The 15,228-nt window shown below is 47.7% G+C and overlaps 1 protein-coding gene across 2 annotated transcripts in view; it reads right to left on the bottom strand.

Annotated features, from left to right (window-relative positions):
• Positions 1–15,228, bottom strand: part of PRKG1 (protein kinase cGMP-dependent 1) — a gene marked incomplete at both ends in the record, with an annotated part of 385,856 nt that overhangs the window by 355,034 nt on the left and 15,594 nt on the right. Inside the window, one exon of one of the 2 annotated variants that reach the window (XM_079535712.1) lies at positions 5,555–5,865. The exons of the other annotated variant lie outside the window; for it this stretch is intronic. Coding sequence (XP_079391838.1) covers positions 5,555–5,865 — 311 coding nt within the window. Of the gene's footprint in view, positions 1–5,554; positions 5,866–15,228 lie in introns of those variants that run through there. 2 annotated transcript variants of the gene reach the window in all.

Genomic DNA, 15,228 nt, shown 5'->3' with positions numbered 1-15,228 from the left:
AGGAGTTGTTTTAGGCTCCAGCATAGCACACACTTCTGTTTTTTTCCTGCTCTTTTAGATCTTCAAAACAAAAACAAGCTGCACAAAATGGCATGGACTTCTCTGCCTGCACATACCCCCTGGAAATGTCAAAGCAGCAACTGAAAAACATTCATACAGATACTTATTCTTTAGCCAGCTACAAAAGCAAGCATTCTGGCACCACAAAAAGCCAGAGTCTACAAATACTAGCAGCGCAGGCAGCAAGTGGTGTCATTTAAGACAGTAAATCAAAGCAGTTTCCTGGGAGCCCTTACCTTAAGACAAGGTGCACATTCCATGACTTCTGAAATTTCAACATCCCACAGACTCCATTTCAAGCATTATAAGCAAAGAAACCGTTACATATCAAGCCACTGTGGTATGAGTTTTTTGTTTGTTTTGTTGCGGGAGCAACCTGTCTGGAGCTTTGTGCTGCTCCATACATTTTTGCTCACAGTCAGCACAGCAATGGGGTGGGTTTTCTTGATTCACTTTTGATGTGTAGGATGCATACTGCGTTTAGGAACATAGGATGTGAAAGCACAGGACTACTTGCACAGCAAGTCTGGAGAGAAGGCATTCATGTCCACAGCCTGGGGCAGTATTTCTGCTGAGGTACTTTAGAACTATCTATCACTCAATGACACAGAGAAGAGCAAAAAAGCTAATTCTCTAGAAAGTGAACTTACAGATATGTATTTCAATTAAAAAATAGTTTCTGCCTTAATGACAGCCTTTTGTTACGAGCTATTATCTTGTTTAAAGCTACTATGCTCTCCAAATAGTTTTGTTTTGCATACAGTCACCATTAAAATTTCAAAACAGCTTCTGAGCAAAAGTGATTGTGCTTAAAAACTTGGTATATTATGCTATGCTGCTATGATTAACATCCAAAAGTGGCAGAAATTCAAGGAGTGTGTGCTGCTTACTGCTACTAAGCAAAAGTAACAGAAATGGCAGCAAAGTTTAATCCTGCCTCCCTAGTGAAATCAGCAGTCGGGCAGAAAATCACAAAAAAAATAAATGGCGTTAATGCCTTATTTTTGACCCTTCCTTTGACTAAAACATCTCTGGTCATTTAGTTTACATTCAGCATAAAGGTTACTTGCCTAAAGAAGCTTATTTCAGAGACTATACACTACTTGCCAATATATAAAAATATATAAAATATATAAAAATCTATGTCCCCTGCCTAAGAACTAAATACAACAGTTATTTCTTACCATCACTGGCCACCAAAGCCTCAGGAGGCTGACTCATAGGCAGAAGGAACCTATCAGCAACCTCACCGTGCTGCTTCACAAGGCATTAAACAGAAAAGACTGAGGCGTGAGTCACACGTGTGATCCAGTGCATAGGAAAGCCCCATCCACCAGCAGTGGCACCTCGCTGCTGCCAAACCTGGCCTGTCAAAACAGAGGAAAGCAGCATTTGACTGACTCGCATTCTGCACTGTCTTTGACATGCCACATGTAAAACTGCTGTCAGGAAGCATATAATCCTCTGCAGTGGAAACTCATCCCTGCAAAGCGTGAGGCCCTGCTCTCCAAGCTGCTCTGGGAAAAGGAGGTGAGCAGACTGGATGGCAGGGGAACCAGAAGAACACACTGCTCACGAGGCAGCTTTGCAGGGCTGCCCCAGCCCATCTCACAAGTAGGACCAGGCTGCTGGGTGGGCAGCAGGCCCCATGGACCCAGTGCCAGCAGCATGCTCACTGATGTCAGTTTAAGCATAAAGCAGCAGACCCAGTCATACAGATTCCACCTCAGAACAATATTAAACCGCTTTCAGATTGAATCAGCATTCTATCATGTAGCATGTAAAAGCAATTCCAGCAGTTCATTACTTAATCTTAAATGAATTTCAATTGGTCGCTGGACACATCACATGGAATTCCAGTTTCAAACAGAAGAAAAATGAAAGGTTGCATCACCCTTGCCTGTTTACATCTATGGCTGCTGACAGCCTTTGCTATCTTCTGCAGCACAACAGCAAAACCTGCATGCAACACGACTAAAGAGGCCACCAGTCCTCTCTTCATTTCACAGCTCCTGCCCTACATTTCAGGAAGCAATCACTGCAGCGGTTGTTTCCCTTCCTGATCGCAGGCCCCTCATCAATCTCTGCTTTGAGTGGTCAAACGATATTGCAACCATTGTCTGGATTATTTTCGAAATAGGAAAGTGTGGGCTTTACGAAAAGGGGCTGCTGGTTTCTCTAGAAGTAGCTGCTGAGTTAACGGACGGCTCCCAGGTACCACGGCATAGATATCATTTATAAACATCAGCAGATCATTTTATGTTCTGAATATGAAGTGCCTTTCAAATATTTCTGGCTTTTTATTACTATTATGACTGCTTACAAATACGCCCCTGGCCCACAGACATACACATTTGCCTTCAAAGAACCCATTTAGTTGTTAAATCTCTTGTACATATGTTGTACTTTCCCTAAGGCTATGCAATGAAACGTCGTTTTTGGATTTTTAAACCCAGAATTCTTCAATACCACTCACAGACTGCTCCTCCCCTCACAAACGAATCTCTCGTATTTGGAAGATTTCTCAAATTTACATTTGAAGCATTCCTAAGTCTGTTAACTCATAAAACCAAGACTTTTTCCACCTTACTCAACAGTCCCTATAAATGATGCAGCACGTTGCCTCAGCTCAGGGAAAGCAGTGACAGAGCACATACAACCTCTGACAAGAGGAGATGGAGCCCTACACATCCTTCATGCTCATTAGCTCTCTGCTTTGGTTTCTATTCTGCTCATACAGTTTTTTTTTCTCCTGAAAAACAAAACATGCTGATTACACAGCCTTCAAAAAATATAATAAAAAGAAAAAAGGATACAGCTGTGACCAATGACAAAATGAAACTTCCTTTTAGAGTAAAAGTCCTGGCTATTTTCTCATTTTAAGTACAAAACAGGAAAGCAGAGAAACAAATGTTACATCTCACTGAACAGCCTGGCTATTCCTCTCTCAGAACCTAATTCAGGTTATTCTCTGGCCCGCAGCTTTGTAAAATCTTAATTGAAATAACTGTTGGTACAAACTTTGTCTCACGGTATCACTTCAGTGCTGGCAGGCTGTTAGCAGGCGGAATATATCCCGTGAGGGGTCAGAGGTGTGGAAAAACAAACAGAGCAGCAATGTGAGGAGATGGAGGGGAGATAAAGATTTGTCACTGCATTTTTCAAGCAGGGAAAACCACCCAGACTTCTCCACAGTCTTTTCCCACTTACTGCAGCCACTTCTGGCAACCTCTGGGGTGGGGGAAAAAAAAGAAAAGCTACTTCGGACAACTTCTTTTCTAGTTACCTGCATACAAAGACTGATAAACGTGCCACTTCTGATGCTTGGATTAGATGATCTCAGAGCTCTTTTCCAACCTTAACAATTCTATGAAATGTCCAATATGCCTCACTGGTCTCATAACTCATAGGAAATCAGCAGAATGTGTCCTGCATATTTTAGTCATGAACTCTTCATGTGAACTCGTATTTTACATTAGCTAGATAAAAAACTAATCAGAGCCAAAATAAGCCCAACTCTGCAATGGTGACTAAAAATGAATGCTTCCTCTGTCTCCTCGGCATTCCACCTTGTACAATGCTGGAAAATGGGCAGATATCAGAGGCTGGATCCCATCACCTCAGGAGCTGTTAGAATTCAGCATCCACTGGACGAAAAAGTCAGCCCTACTTATCACATTTTAGTTCCTTTTTACCTGCTGTTTCCAGATATTCTCTACCTCAACCTTCAGTACCACCACGATTGCATTAAACAATGCATCCTAAAGATTGCTAAGCACAATCTATCCAAGAGGAAGACTTGCTTTTAAATGCTGTGCAAGCCACGTTCGTAGAGGTGTGAGAAAAACCATTACTTAGGTATTAATGATCCCAATAAATTAAACCAGGTGCAATTCCTCAGTCTCCCAGGTGCAGACACCACTAACAGCAGCTCGTCTGGATTTTAATGATAAGCACTCCCGGTAAGTGGAACACACAGCTTACTCTTCTCTTTTACATAGGGATATCTTCCTTTCCATTCAGATGCTTATATTGAAAATGCTCAGCAGTGCCATACCCCATGGACTCAGTAAGTGACTGAAACAACCGCCTAGCCACAGATCTAGCACTGCCTTGCAGGCCAGGTGTGAGGCATTGAGAGCTCCTGCTCATCAAATCAAGGCTGTCCCAGCAGAACAGTGAATACTTCCTAGAGTAATGCACACCCCTGGGACTATGGGCAAGCCATCTTCCCCACCTCAGTGACAAAATGTGCAGCAGCAACTTAGCTCAGAGCACTGTAAATGGCACAAGGGGACAAGAAGTTTAACACTGACCATGGGAGTTCAATACTAAGCACTGCTTCGGGCAGGCAGTGCACTGCACCCCGAGTGAAGGTACGAGAAGGCATTTACAGAGACGTTAACTGACATTCAAGCTGGAAAATGTTAATTCAGGCCCTGATAGGCTTCCTACATGTTTTGCTGTATGCAGCAGGGACTCAAGATTTGCTCTGCTTAAAGCTGAAGCTCTAGGAGGCTCATTTAAAACCCAAACCTTCGGTTCAAGACTTAAAAGCAGGAGAAGCACACCAGCTGACCCTGAGCTGCAGGGCAGCGGCTGGGGTCGTTCCACACCGGGCCACTCCAGAACAAGGCCTCATCCTGCTGCCACCCACCGCCGTTTCGTGGGGTTACCAAGGGGCAAACACACAGCCTTTGACGGAAAAACGCATATCTGCGTGGGTGCGAGGCTGGTGTGCGCTGTGGCTGAGGCACAGCGTGTCCCTCACAGCAGCCCTATAGTGTACGTGTCCCGAAGGCACACAGGTGTGCAGGCGGCACGGAGCAGCACCCCGCCGCCCTCGCCCTGCTTCAGCTGCCCGGAACCGGGGGGGCTCAGCAGCCGGCCCACCCCCCACACAGCTTCCTGGGGAGTCTGGGGGCATTTTGTGGGTCCACCACAGTTCCTCCCCGCCGCCGGATTGAGCCGCAGCCGTTCGCCTTAAAAGGGCAAAATATCTGCGGAGAAACGGCAGCGAGAAGGGGGAGTCGGGAAGAGGGTCCCGGGGCGGCGGCGGGGCTGAGCCACGGCTGCCCTCCCCTCCAGCCAGCCAGCCATCCCTAGCGGGGCGGTTGCCAGGAGACGGCGGGGCACAGCAGGGCGGGCAGGGTGAGGCGGCGGAGTCCCGCCGTGCCGGGGCAGCGAGCGGCCCCGCGGAGGGCGATGGGGAGCGGCCGGACAGCGGCAGCGGCGCGGCTTTGGTATCTTTGATAGGAAGGGGTCCGATGCCGCTCCGCGGCGGGAGGCAGCGCCCGCCAGGTGCCACACGTGGCCGCGTCCCGGAGCCGGGCGCGAATAGAGAGCTGCGGTAACGGTGGAAAAAGCCCGGAGGACGGCAGCCGCCCCGGCACCGCGCGCCGCCCGGCCCCTCCCGCAGCCCCGCCGCTCGCCGAGCCCTCCGCTCGCAACTTTCCCTCCGCCGCGGGCGGGTGGGCGGGCGGGCGCTGCTTACTGCGGGCTCTTGGGGTAGAAGGGGAGCGTGACGTGGCTGAGGTCCTGGATGTCGAAGGCGGTGGGCTCGGCCGAGATCGCCTGCCGCTTGGTCCGCTGCTCGCCCTGCAGACTGCGGGCGCTCTGCTGCTGCGCCTGCCGCGTGGCGGGCCGGATCACCGAGCGGTACTTGTCCAGCTCGTTCTGCAGCTTCTGGATCAGCTCGTCCTTCTGGTCCAGCTCCAGCTCCAGCTCGTCGATCAGCGCATCCCGCTGCCGCAGCTCCTCGATCTTCTCCTGCAGCGCGTACTGTAAATCCCGCAACGTGCCCATGCTCCCCGCTCGCCCAGAGCCTCTCCCGGCAACTTTCCACTGGGAGCCACCCGGCGCTCGGCCCGACTTCCCCGCGCCCCCTCCGGCCCGGGGCCCCTCGGCCGGCCCCCCCCGCGGCCCCGGAGCCGGCTCGGCGCGGGGCGCTCCCGATCCGCCTGCGCCCGGCGAGGCTGCGAGGCGGCGGGAGGCAGCTGGCACGCGCTGGCGGGCGGGCGGCGGGGCGGAGGGAGGCGGCGGGCGGGCGGGCAGGGGCGAGCGCGCCGAGGCAGTGCCGCCTGACGGGGCCGGGGGCAGCTCCGGGGGCCGCGGGGGGAGCCCCCGCCGCGGGCCCCCCCTCCCCGGCCTCGGCTGGCGGGGGGAGGCCGCCCGGAGAGCCCGGCCCCGGGGCGGCAGCAGCTGGGCGGGTCCCTGCCTCGCGGCGGGCGCTCACCTCTAAGCCCTCCCCTCCCGCTCCCGCCGCCGTACTTTTCCTTTTTAATAACTGGTGAATCGGGGCTTTCTGCTCCCGGTGGCACGGCTCCCGCTCAGCCTGGCTGTTTCAGTGGGGATACCGGCCAAGCGGTCGTGCTGGAACGGTGGGGCGTGCGAGGCTCAGAGCGCTAAAATAAGTTGAAGCCGGGGCAGCAGGTTCCGTGTAGCCCCGCTGCTTCCACAAGTGCCGGCTTCTGCCTTCCCAAACCCACCAGCCTTTTCTCAGCAGTGAGACACCGCTGCACACCAGGCTCTGCCCGTGCCGTGCCGTGCCGTTTGCGGGGCTGTGACACAAAAACAAGAAATCGAGGAGCCACGTTGGCACCAAATGGCTCCGTTTGTCTCCGTGCACGGGGGGAACAGCTGGGCACCGTGACAGCACTGCTCCCAGGCCTCAGAGAGGGGCCTGGGCATACTGTGCTGGACTTTCTGGTAACGCTGCACCACGGGGAGGAATCAGGTAAAATCCCTGCAGCACAGCTGGACGGAGCCTGGGCCCTGCCTGAGGCAGCATGACTGGGCCACAGTTTCCTTCCCAGGAGGTTGGTGTGAGGAGGAGAGAGTAAGGATGCAGCCATGGATGGGTTCTGCAGTGTATATTACCTACGTGGCAGCGGGCAATGCCAACCTCCTTGTAGGGCATGAGCAGGCAGCAAGAGAGACCCAGACAGTGCTTATGGAGTTGTTTTGCTCTTTTTGGCGTCGCATAGCAGCACTTGGTTGTATCCAAAGTTCCAGCTTTGACCCTGAAGATGGTCTTATAAAATTAAAAAATCAAACAAGAATGGAGAAGGAATGGCAGCTACTCCCAGTCCAGCACTGCTGCTTGAAAGGGCCTGGGCTCTGCTCAGAAACCTGGAGTAGGGATCTGCAGGTTGGCCAACATACTTGGTACCTCCATTTTGCAAGATGCACATGCAAAAATAATTTATAAAAAAGGTTATGCAGAATGCTTCTTCTTGACACTCATGTGCCAGGCACAAAAGCAAAGTTCCCTGGCTGCTTTCATGGGTTGCCGCCATGCTTTAAGTTCAGGCAGTGCTTTTTGTACAGTCCCTCCATTGCAACCTTCCATAACTCACTGGGAACAAAAGTACCAAATATCTTCTGAACATTTCCATTTTAAATATGACTGGTGTTAAATAGATGCATGTGTGCTGCCTGCAAACTAGAAGTCAGTGATAAAACAAATGTAATAGCATGGAACCAATGTGCTTACAGTCTTACTGTTTTCCTCTCCCCAGAAGCGATGTGGCCCCCCGGACGAGGAAGATGCGATACAGCTAGCTGAAGCCCACCAGGTTCCCAGAGAACAACAACCCTAGAGGAAACTCATATATAATTTCTCAGTGACAAGCACTAAAGCCACACTGCTCAGTTCTTACTGGAGGTACACAGCCTGCAACTGAGACAACATTACAGAGATAAGAAAGGATGCAGAGAAAAACATGAGAAATTATGAGAAATAAAACTGGCACGGAATGTAAGTATATGTAAAGGGGATCTTTGTTTACAGGTGGAAGACAAGTTTGCATAAAACCTAGAGGAGAGACTGTATGGCTCAATTTTAGATCTGTGGCTATAACCAGTAAACTTGTGGCTGGTCTTCCCTGGTTACCAGAGACTGAAGCACTCTAAAGATCTTCTTAAGCTGCCAGCTGAGCTCTGCCGCCCAAAGGCAGCAGCAGGTTTCCTGTTTTTGGTAAAGAACACCTCAGGTAGGTGCTACCACCCCCCTCCAAGAAAAATAAATTTTCCTGTCCCAGTGCTCCCAACTTCATGTTCCCATCAAAAAATCACAGGCTCTCCAAGCAGCTGCTTTGTCTTCCTGAGCCTCTGAATGGAAAGAAATGGCTCTGCAGAGAAGAATGGCAGGAATGCACAGACTGGATCAGCTGCAGGAGAATGGGGTGAGGCTGCATGCAGTTTGTTAAGGGAGTAGTCATCATCCTAAAGTGTATTTCTGCCCGGCTGTTGCAATGCTGTGCCTTGCCTTGCCCAAGAAGAAAAAAAAATAGAGCATCTGCAATCTACCTGTCCCAAAACACTACAGCATGGCTCGCTGATTGGAATCACAGGCAGCCCCACGAAGCACAGCCGCGCCATTCCTGCCTCTCCCCAGAATGGCTTTGATGTGCTCACAGTAACTCCCTTCTGCACAACTCCTGAGTTTTAATAGCTTTCACTTTCAAGGATCATCTGCCATCAAATGTATCCACTCAGCTGCCATTTTCCAAGCAAAAAAGCTCCCTACTCTGCAAGCACCTCCCAAGCTCACTATGACAGGCTCAAGTAGCATACAGGATGGCTAGCAGGCAAAAGCCACCTTGCTACTGTGGCCAGGGCAGTGCATAAGGAGAAGCTAAGGATGCACTGCTGAGCACATACATAAACCTCTTTCTCCTCATAGAAGATTATTTGTCTTTTTTCTACAAGCCATTCCTTTCGCCCTTTCATAAGGATCCAAGGAAGCAGCTCAGCCTGCAGAAGAAAGTGGAACTACTTGGGTTTTATGATGTTGGCCATGACTTTGGGCAAGGTGCGAGACCCATGGGAAAGAGGTAAATGCATTCCCAGTGGGTAACACCTTTCTGATGTTAAGAAGCAAAAATACAAGACCACCTACAAGAGAGCAGCACACATATGCAAAACACATGCATAAAACTCATCTATTGGTCAGCCAAGGTTATAATCTCCCTTACATTTAGCATAGAGTGAGGAGGGGGATGGTGTTCAACAGCAATGGGTACAGCTCCATCTGTGAACAAGCTCCTCCTTTTTACCTTCCCACGTTACCAGGACAGTTGACCATTCTTTCCACTTTCTGCCCCAAACAAGTTGCCTCCAGCACCTCCTTCTGGTCCTGCAGATTTGAAGGGGAGGGCTGGGAAATAGTTCAGCTCTGAAGGATGATGATGAAATTGGACCTACTGCATCAAAGCAGCCTTGCTAAGACTATGGAGCAGGAACTGGTAATATTTGGAAAGTACTTCAGCCCCACTTCTCTCTGAAAATAAGCCCCGCTTTCTCCTGGCATTGGACATTCCTCATTTCTGGAGCCTTTGAAAGTGAGACCTGGACCCGCTTGTCCCTCCCCACCACAAGGATGGAGAGACCCAGAGCTGGGAATTCTTCCAGCCAGTACTCTCTCTTAAACCCCATTAAGTCCTAAAGGCTGGAAGTAACACATCAAATGGATTATCTCAAGGTTGTTGGGTTTTTTTTCTTTAGTATGTAGATTTTTTCCATTATCAGTAAGAAGCACTAAGAAGAAGCTCTTGTAAGGAGAGTGCAACTGCTCCAGACTGCCGTAGGAAATCTTCCCAGTATAAGGATCATTTGGAGCAAATAAAGTGCATGAGAAAAATACCCCAAGGTTTAATAATGGTAACAAAAAAAGGCATGCTGCAAAGACAAGAAGGAATAATAATGTGCTGTATGGTAATTGGTAAAACATTTAGCTTTTTATATCACATTAGGGGCATACTTAATAATGCAGAAATGAATGCTGGTGTCACGCAAAGCAAATTGATGGTCCCTGATAAGTGTAAAACCACACAGAATTACCCATGCAATACAATAGGGCAGTTTCAGCCCTCCCTCCCTTTTCACACACACACGTGGGTGCCACAATCAGACCTAAAATTCAAGTCTCCTATTCTTCATGGGCAAAGGATGTACTGGAAAGATAGGGCATAATTCTTCGATCCTTGTTTTTCAGTGTTACAGCCAGGTGGGTTGTAGAGCCAAAACGATAGAGCACCATTTATAGGAGGAACACCAGCTTTATGCCTATGTGACAAAATCAATTATTCCCAATATTCAACACAATACAAAGCCTCTTCCATTGGAACAACAAGTTCCTCTGGCTTCCTTCTCTCAGCTATGTTCCCTGCTCACACCTTCCCAGCCCATGTGTCTCCAGAAACCACAGACCCAGCATCTGGCATGCATTGGCTGAAAAGTGTCTCTGTAACACACGATGGCAAAGAAGGCTGGATTTTCAACAGCTTGCCCCATCAGATGCCCGTGGTGGTGGGTCTCCCTCCCCTTCCTTCAGTGCCACTCACAGGTCCCTGTGAGGTAGGAGAGGATACCTTAGATGAAGCCTTTGGAAGTGAGCTTTCTCCAAGAGAAAGCAAACACATTTTCACACACTCTTGAGACTATAGACAGCAAGTGAGGACCTCTGTCTCTCCACCCCCTGAACAGCTCCAGCAGGTTTTTCCCCACCTGCCAAGGCCAGACCTAGGCATATCTCACTACAGGCTGGGTTAAGCTTCAAAATGATTCAGCTTCCTTAAGAAATCTTGTGTTAAGCTCATGTTAAATAGCAACTTGTTCTGAAAACCACCAAAGTAAATACTTGGTGCTGTTTTGCAGTCGTTACAATTAAACACTGTCTATGCCTCTGCTTTTCTCAGCAGTCCCAGTGTACTTACTATGTAGAGCAAAAGCAGCATTTAGGCAAGGAGAGCCCTGGCAATGTTGTTTTCTTGCTTTCAGCCTTAAACTACCAGCAAATGATCCAAGGGACCAATTAAACAAAGTGCAGGGAAAAAGATCTTGGATCTTGGATCAGGTCTTGGAGCCCTGATATCCAGGATATCAAGGAGGAGAAGTTCATAGAAAACACTGACAGTTGGCAAAGCAGATTCACTCTGATCCTTATACCTCACATCTGTGAGCCAGAGAAAGCTGCAGCCTTTGCAGGGAGGTAGAAACCGAGCATCGGAGCTGCTGCTGCTGCTTTGAAATGGCCCGTGACCATTCAGTCATTGCTATTCCCTAGCCAGAAACCCTCCAGCTGCCCAACGTATGCCCTATGACACCTTTGCATTACACTGCTCTGGAAAGGCACGTATACAGAACGTGGGTCTGACCGTGCTGTTCCGTGTGATCCCAGCAATCAGGTGCTCAGCGGGGCATCTGGGGTCAGACCCCATCCTTCTGAATTCACACCCCTGCTCCTGCTAACCTCTTCAGTGTGGGATCATACCTTCCTCTCTGCGCACAGGCTGCACGGGGCTCTGACTAGCAGTAACAGCATCTCCTGGTATGTTTAGGAGCAGTGATTTTTGCATTGGTATTCAGCAGCATGCTGGTAAAAACTAGGGTTGATCAAAAGCGACGTTTGCCTTTTAGTCAGCCTGAGATGTTTGGTATATTATATAATGCCACAAAAACTCAGCTAGAGTCACCAGCTTTTAGCATCTTTCCACATCCTCCACCACTTCATCCCTCCATCATCTTTTTGCTGATTTTTTTCATCACAAGTCAAAATCAGAGCACTCAGAAAGGCATAAGCAGTGACAGACTTGCTTGCCCCCCCTCCCCGGCTATTATTATTTTAGTCCATAGTGGCTCATCCTACCGTACGATTTTGAGGCTGCCTGATGCTGTTTCTTAGCTCCCAGCTGTAACAGTGGCAAAGCCCTGGCAGCCCTGGGCACTGCCTCTCCTCACCCTTCCCAACCCAGCAGCGTTTCTTATCTCCTGTAGCCAGTATTGTGCCAGTCACCTGCCGTAATTGCCTTGGAGCATTGTGCTGATCTATCCAGCCTTCAAAACAATTCATTTATATTCAGAACTGGGTTAGAAATAAACATGGATTGCACTGTGACCAGTATGAAAATAGCCAGTGCGTTATCACTATTTTATGGCGGATGCATTGTGAACAACTGCATTGTCTCTTTTTGGAATCAAATTAATTCTTCTACTTATTATAAAATGTCATTTGAATGTTTCAGGTATTTATAACAATAAGCACACACAAAAAAAATCACATTTTAAACCTGTATTTTATGCAACTGGACAGATTGCTGTTCCTTATAGATAAATTAAGTTGCACTTAAAGTTGTCTGCCTTTCTAGAAGTGGATTCATCCCAGAATTTATTTTCGAGTCTTTCTCTGACACCAACACATCCTGAGCAATGAGGCATATTTTACCAAAATACCAGACTGTTATTCACGTCTCTGAAACTGTTTATGTCCACAACTCTTAGCAGTGCTAAACCCTCTCTTGCAGAATACATTTCCAAAAAAGCTTTGTGCTCCAAGTCGATGCTCGTGGCCATTTACGGCTCCAAATAAATGGCAGTATCCCACAGAGGACCCAGCTCATTAGGATACCAAGGAAATGTCTGTGAATCATTCAGGCAGATGTGAGCAGGGGCTCACATTGGGTTTCACAAAGGTTTTTCAGCGCTTCACTGACTTCTATAGCTATTTCTTATTCATGCTTGGGAAAACTTCATCAGGTTAGGCTCTCTAACTGTGTAAAAAAATGTTTTGCTCACAGCATCCTCTCTGTGAGTTTGCTCAAACTGATTGCTCTACTCATCAGAGCATTAGAGGCCACCAACGCTTGATTTCCTACACATTGCCAACATCTTTTGATGACTGTCTTGCTGCATTGGGTATATCAGGGGATGGGCAGAACTTTTCTCTAGAGTGCAAGTCCTGTTCCAAATCAGATCAGCCCCATGACCACTTCTGTGCATACGATGAGCAAACGAGCTAGGAAAGCCCAGGACCCCCATCCCTCTTCTCACTCCATCTCCTTGTTCTGCTTGGTCCTGACCTGCTATCTTGTGCAGAACTAAAACCTGTGTTGAAATATGCTGGAAAGCTTCACCTTTGCAACTCCTCTCCACCATGAAACACACTGGGAAGCTTCACTACTGGAACTCTTCTCAACTACCTCCTAATTTTTGATCCAGGTGGAGAACAGCAATGTTGTTGACTCACAACAATGTTGTTTGATCCTTCAAATCTGGCAGTAAAAATCTTTCGCAAGCAGTGAGGCTGCAAAGGCAACATGCATTTGTGGGCTGCTTCTCTGTGCCCTGAAAAGCAATTCTAACTTCGGTCACAATCTCTTACAGCCTCCTGTTAAAAGGAATTTCTGCTGAATTTTGATCACCCATTCTTTCACTTGCATAGCTTAATCCAAATAACCTTAATATATGCAATCTGTCTGTGCAAAGCTCAGTCTACAAACTCATCTTCAAACCCTCTGACATGCTGTGAGCATTTCTCATGATGTTAGAATAGAAGGGGTCAATACTGCAACGCAGCATAAAAACTTGCGGTGTGGCACAGAAAACACACTGTGCATCTGCTCTGCTACAAGAATGAAAACTCGCAACCAGTTTCAAAAATCTCCTTTGCAGACAAACAAATGTCTTTTCTGTAAAACCTGCTCTTTCTCTTTTTATTTCTTTTGGCATAAAAGCCATGGCTATCAGTACAACAACAGCCTTCAGCCCATTACTTGGGCATGACGTAGCACCGCATGCCCTCACCCCACTCGGTGGGTACTGGTCCTGCTCTGTTCCCTTACATGGCCTGCAGCTCTGGCAGGCGCAGCATTCTCCACATTCTTCTCTTTTTCCCTTGCTTTTTAATTCTGATTTCTTCTCAGAGCATAGCACAGGAGGAGTAATGCCGCCCTCTGCTGCCCTGCATGCTCACATCAAATCATACTGGCATCACCAACAAAAAGTCAGCCAAAAGGCAATGCAGAAACGAAAACATGTATGTATTAAAAAATTAAATAAAAAGGGCAGAGGGGGAGGAGCATTGATCACACTCAACTTTCAGTTCCCACTGATACGTTGCTTTCTCAGCAAGAGAGCGTGGTTAATACTGGAAGTTTTTAATGAGTTGGCTGCTGTAACTCTGAAGAAGTGAATGCACAGCATTTTGCGGGGCCTATTTCTACAAAAGAGGCCATCCATGTAGACCACAGTGCAGCCCCTCCCTACGTTCCTTGCAATAATCAAACTCACAGCCTTCTCTCATTATTCACTTTACCTGATGGGCAGAGCCTTAACAATTCCCGAGGTACAGTAACTCTATACCCAGCAGCTCTACAGCTCAGACCTCCCATTTTAGATGGGTTAGATTTACCCACATATGCATTCCCCTTGAAGAGATACATTAGGTGGATTTGTTGAACATTTGAATCGATGATTTGATTTACTAATAGGCCTGATACATGAGCCTTTAGGAGCTCATCGATTCACACTGATTCTGGCTCTCAACTCAAAACCCAATACATGCTGTGATAACGTGTGACGATGCTGGGCACACACATTAACTCAGAATGCATAAACCTAAGCATCTCTCTCTTAGGATGAGCAGAATAATTTAATTGCTAAACATGACTGATCTGAAAAAGGATATTTTTTTTTTTCAATACATATCATAGTTTGGACCTAGCCTCATTTCTTTAGATATTTAAATTATTCTCAGAACACTAAATCTTTTCATTTTTTGCTTATATTTCCTACAAAACTTTCAGAAAACTCAGCTGAACTCCAACAACTCCTGTTAATACCACTACACACATACAGCTACCCCTGAGATTGCTAGTGATCCATCACCTCAAAGAAATCTCCCAGACTCCAAAGTTTAACTCTGTACACCTGAGCAGGGAAACTCTTATTTAAATTTAATGCAATTTCCAGACAGAATTGGTATTGACGGGATGGCAGAACAGCAAATGCCAAGACAGAAGACTAAATTATAGGGAAAGAATCGATATGGGAGCCCAACTAGAACAATAGATTTAAGTAGCTGCATTTTCCCTTCAAGCTTTCATGTATTTTGCAGGGGACTCTTAGGAGACACAGTAGGTAATGTTTTTAATAGGGAAATCAAACCCAAACAGATTAAGCGATTCACAGTAATACATTTACCCTCAGGTCAGAACAGCGCAGAACCGAATTCTTTGGTTGGCCAAGTAAGGGCAGCCTATTATTATGGTCAAAAGTCATAGTATGTCCCAGTGAACGTTGGAGGCAAAGGTAATCCATTTACTAGCCCAACTCATGACACTGGAAGGGAGATCCTGAGGCTAAGCCACTAAACAGCTCTGCAATACC

This window comes from Tetrao urogallus (assembly GCF_951394365.1).
Source record: "Tetrao urogallus genome assembly, chromosome: 5".
Lineage (NCBI taxonomy): Eukaryota > Metazoa > Chordata > Aves > Galliformes > Phasianidae > Tetrao > Tetrao urogallus.
This window is presented reverse-complemented; position numbering and strand designations above follow the sequence as displayed.